Below are 2,500 nucleotides of genomic sequence, written 5' to 3'. Positions count from 1 at the left end.
TAGGCTATATTTACATCATGTGCGAAGACGTATACATCATGAGCTTATTTCATTGCGCGAGTATGTTCACTCTTACATGTTGACAGATTCCTATAGGTTTCATGCGTTGACTCATTTGCTGAGAGATATGAACCTTTCATGTTCGAGACAATGAGCTCATTCATTCGTCGCTTCCCCCTTACCCGCTTTCGTATTCATTTTCCTTCCCCTTATCTCACCCTTGCATCTTTCCCCCTCGTTCAATCTGCGTGGACTTAGGCCTGTATTAGAGTCCACTGGCACTGTGGCATCAGCAGTGATCCACGCCCACCTGGCAGCGCGGGCAGAGACGGGGTCGAAGCGCAGATGAAGCGGTTCGAGAGAATTTCTCGGAATGCAACACTTAACATGGTAAGGGAAATACACGGCTCCTCGTAGTCCAAACTTCGCGTTGCAGCTGAAATGGCGTTGGAAGTTGGATTATAATTTGGTATTGTTTAATGTGGAATGACAGCAACGGTTTCAAGCGGGAATACTCAGTAAACAGTCACGCTGTGCTAGTAAATCAGAATGTAACTTCATTCTAATGTTATATTTTTAGATACAAGTTTGTACCACAGTATAAAGACTCACTAATTTTGGGATTAATTTTGTTTTAGAGATCTTAAGCAGTACTAGCGAATAGCTCTGGACCTGCGCGACAAGCATCGGTTGCAGTGCTTGAACCTGCGTGTTTTCAGGCAAGCAGTTTACATAGCATGGCGATTTCCATTCGGAATGTGGCATAGAATAAAGTGTAATCTCGCATTGACAGAAACGAGAATGAATCAAATGTCATTTAAAGGGTATGGACTGTAAGTTATGCGTAAACCAAAGGGTATCTATTCGCTAAGACTGACTAATTACATTTATATCAGCCAGCATAAATTATTAAATAATCCTCTTTCCCAAACAAAGTACTCGGACAAAAACAGAATAGACCCAAGCCCTCGTGATTTTCCCAGAAGTCGCAGGAAAGGCGAGGAGTCATCCCCATGAGCGGCAAGTAACCAAGCAACGTGGGCCGTGTCGGCGGGCGAGCGAGCAGGCGACTGGCCGGCCGGGCGTCGGAGCCGCGAGTGCAGGACCGAGGCAGGGACTGGGCAGGGGGATTAGGGGGGGGAAGGGGTGCCGGGCCGCGACTCGACGGCTGAAGCAGCGAGTCGAGCCAGTGTGAGCTCGGCAGCGGGCGAGGAAGGTAGTGTGAGTGAGAGCTTTCGCGCACGGGCTTCTTGGGACTTGAGGGGGGTCGTTGCGATAACCTGTGCGTTCTTCCCTGTCCTCAAGATATTCCTCTCCTGTAACGAAGAACAAGAACGAACGTATAATACCCGATCGAAAGCAGCTAAAGCTCCCCTGGATTCCTGTATTTTATCTTTTTTCCTTATTGTTTCTGTGATTTGAATATGAGTAATGGAACGAGATAGCAGTGTCGTCGTCCTGCAGTGTGGGCGGCCTTTTGGAATAGTCTTTTAAATCGAGTTTCCGACAGCGGCCTACTTCTCGAGCGGAGAAGCGGGATATACACACATCTGCCGCAAATTTAGTGTCCACGCCAGTTTTGAAAATGCAAGCAAGATCATGTATTTATTCAGCAACGAAAATGGATAAAACAAGTTTGATAACATGCTGAACCACTAAACTTAATCCGATTTAAGGAGGAAAGAAGAGGAGGGAAGCCTTCCAGCAATTGCATTTCAACTTATTTGGAAGGAATATACATAAGTGCACACCACCGCGCCAGGAAGGCAGGGCGTGCGGCAACACAGTCTCCAGTCGCAGAGGATGCGAATGCTCTTTCCCTCAACGGTCAACGAGAAAAGGTGAGTCACGGGTCACGTATGGTGTGGCACTCAGGGCAGGGTGACAGGTCGCTGTGAGCATTGATGGAATGCCGCAGTGCAGAGTACGGGTGTGTGTAGTTGAATGCAGGATACGCTTCGAACCCTCTTGGGACAAACACAAAGGTGGACGCACGTAAACAAAGCACCAGGTGTATAGATCGCATTTAATTATGGCAAACTACTCTTAATAACGGAATGTCAGCGATGGAAAAAAATCGCAATTTAAAACGCTTATTCCAAATTTGGCTTAATTTACCAGCATATTTGTTTTACAGTGAATATTTAACGGAGAACAATGTCGACAGACTCGTTTTTAGAAATATTCTCTTCATAAAATGAAACTAACGGACTGTTTTTAATAGAAACGTCAGTGTGTAATATGTATTTACCGTAGACCATTACTGTAGGCGTTATCGGTGACTGACAGGTGAAGAGATAAGGGATAAACTTCTCATAATTTCTGTCATGATATTTGAATTACCTAAATTGGAGTTTACAGCTATTTTTTTAGGCCTAACGCCTTGTCCGTGATAAATAGCAAGTAGGCCTGTCGTGTACTCGGTTCCACGTTGTACTGTGCTGTGACTGACACTAGGGTAGTCACCGCCTCCCTCTGCTGTCGATATTATAGACGGACT

At 45.8% G+C, this 2,500-nt stretch overlaps 1 protein-coding gene across 2 annotated transcripts in view; it reads left to right on the top strand.

Annotated features, from left to right (window-relative positions):
- The window catches only part of LOC113800024 (uncharacterized), a 454,286-nt gene that overhangs the window by 316,634 nt on the left and 135,152 nt on the right, over positions 1-2,500 (top strand). The window contains exon 1 of one of the 2 annotated variants that reach the window (XM_070140261.1): positions 1,198-1,841. The exons of the other annotated variant lie outside the window; for it this stretch is intronic. Coding sequence (XP_069996362.1) covers positions 1,804-1,841 — 38 coding nt within the window. The 5' untranslated portion in view covers positions 1,198-1,803. Of the gene's footprint in view, positions 1-1,197; positions 1,842-2,500 lie in introns of those variants that run through there. 2 annotated transcript variants of the gene reach the window in all.

The sequence above is a fragment of the Penaeus vannamei genome, chromosome 26, assembly GCF_042767895.1.
Source record: "Penaeus vannamei isolate JL-2024 chromosome 26, ASM4276789v1, whole genome shotgun sequence".
In the NCBI taxonomy this organism is placed as follows: Eukaryota; Metazoa; Arthropoda; class Malacostraca; order Decapoda; family Penaeidae; genus Penaeus; species Penaeus vannamei.
The sequence above is the reverse complement of the archived record's forward strand: the minus strand, read 5'-3'. Positions and strand labels throughout refer to the sequence as shown.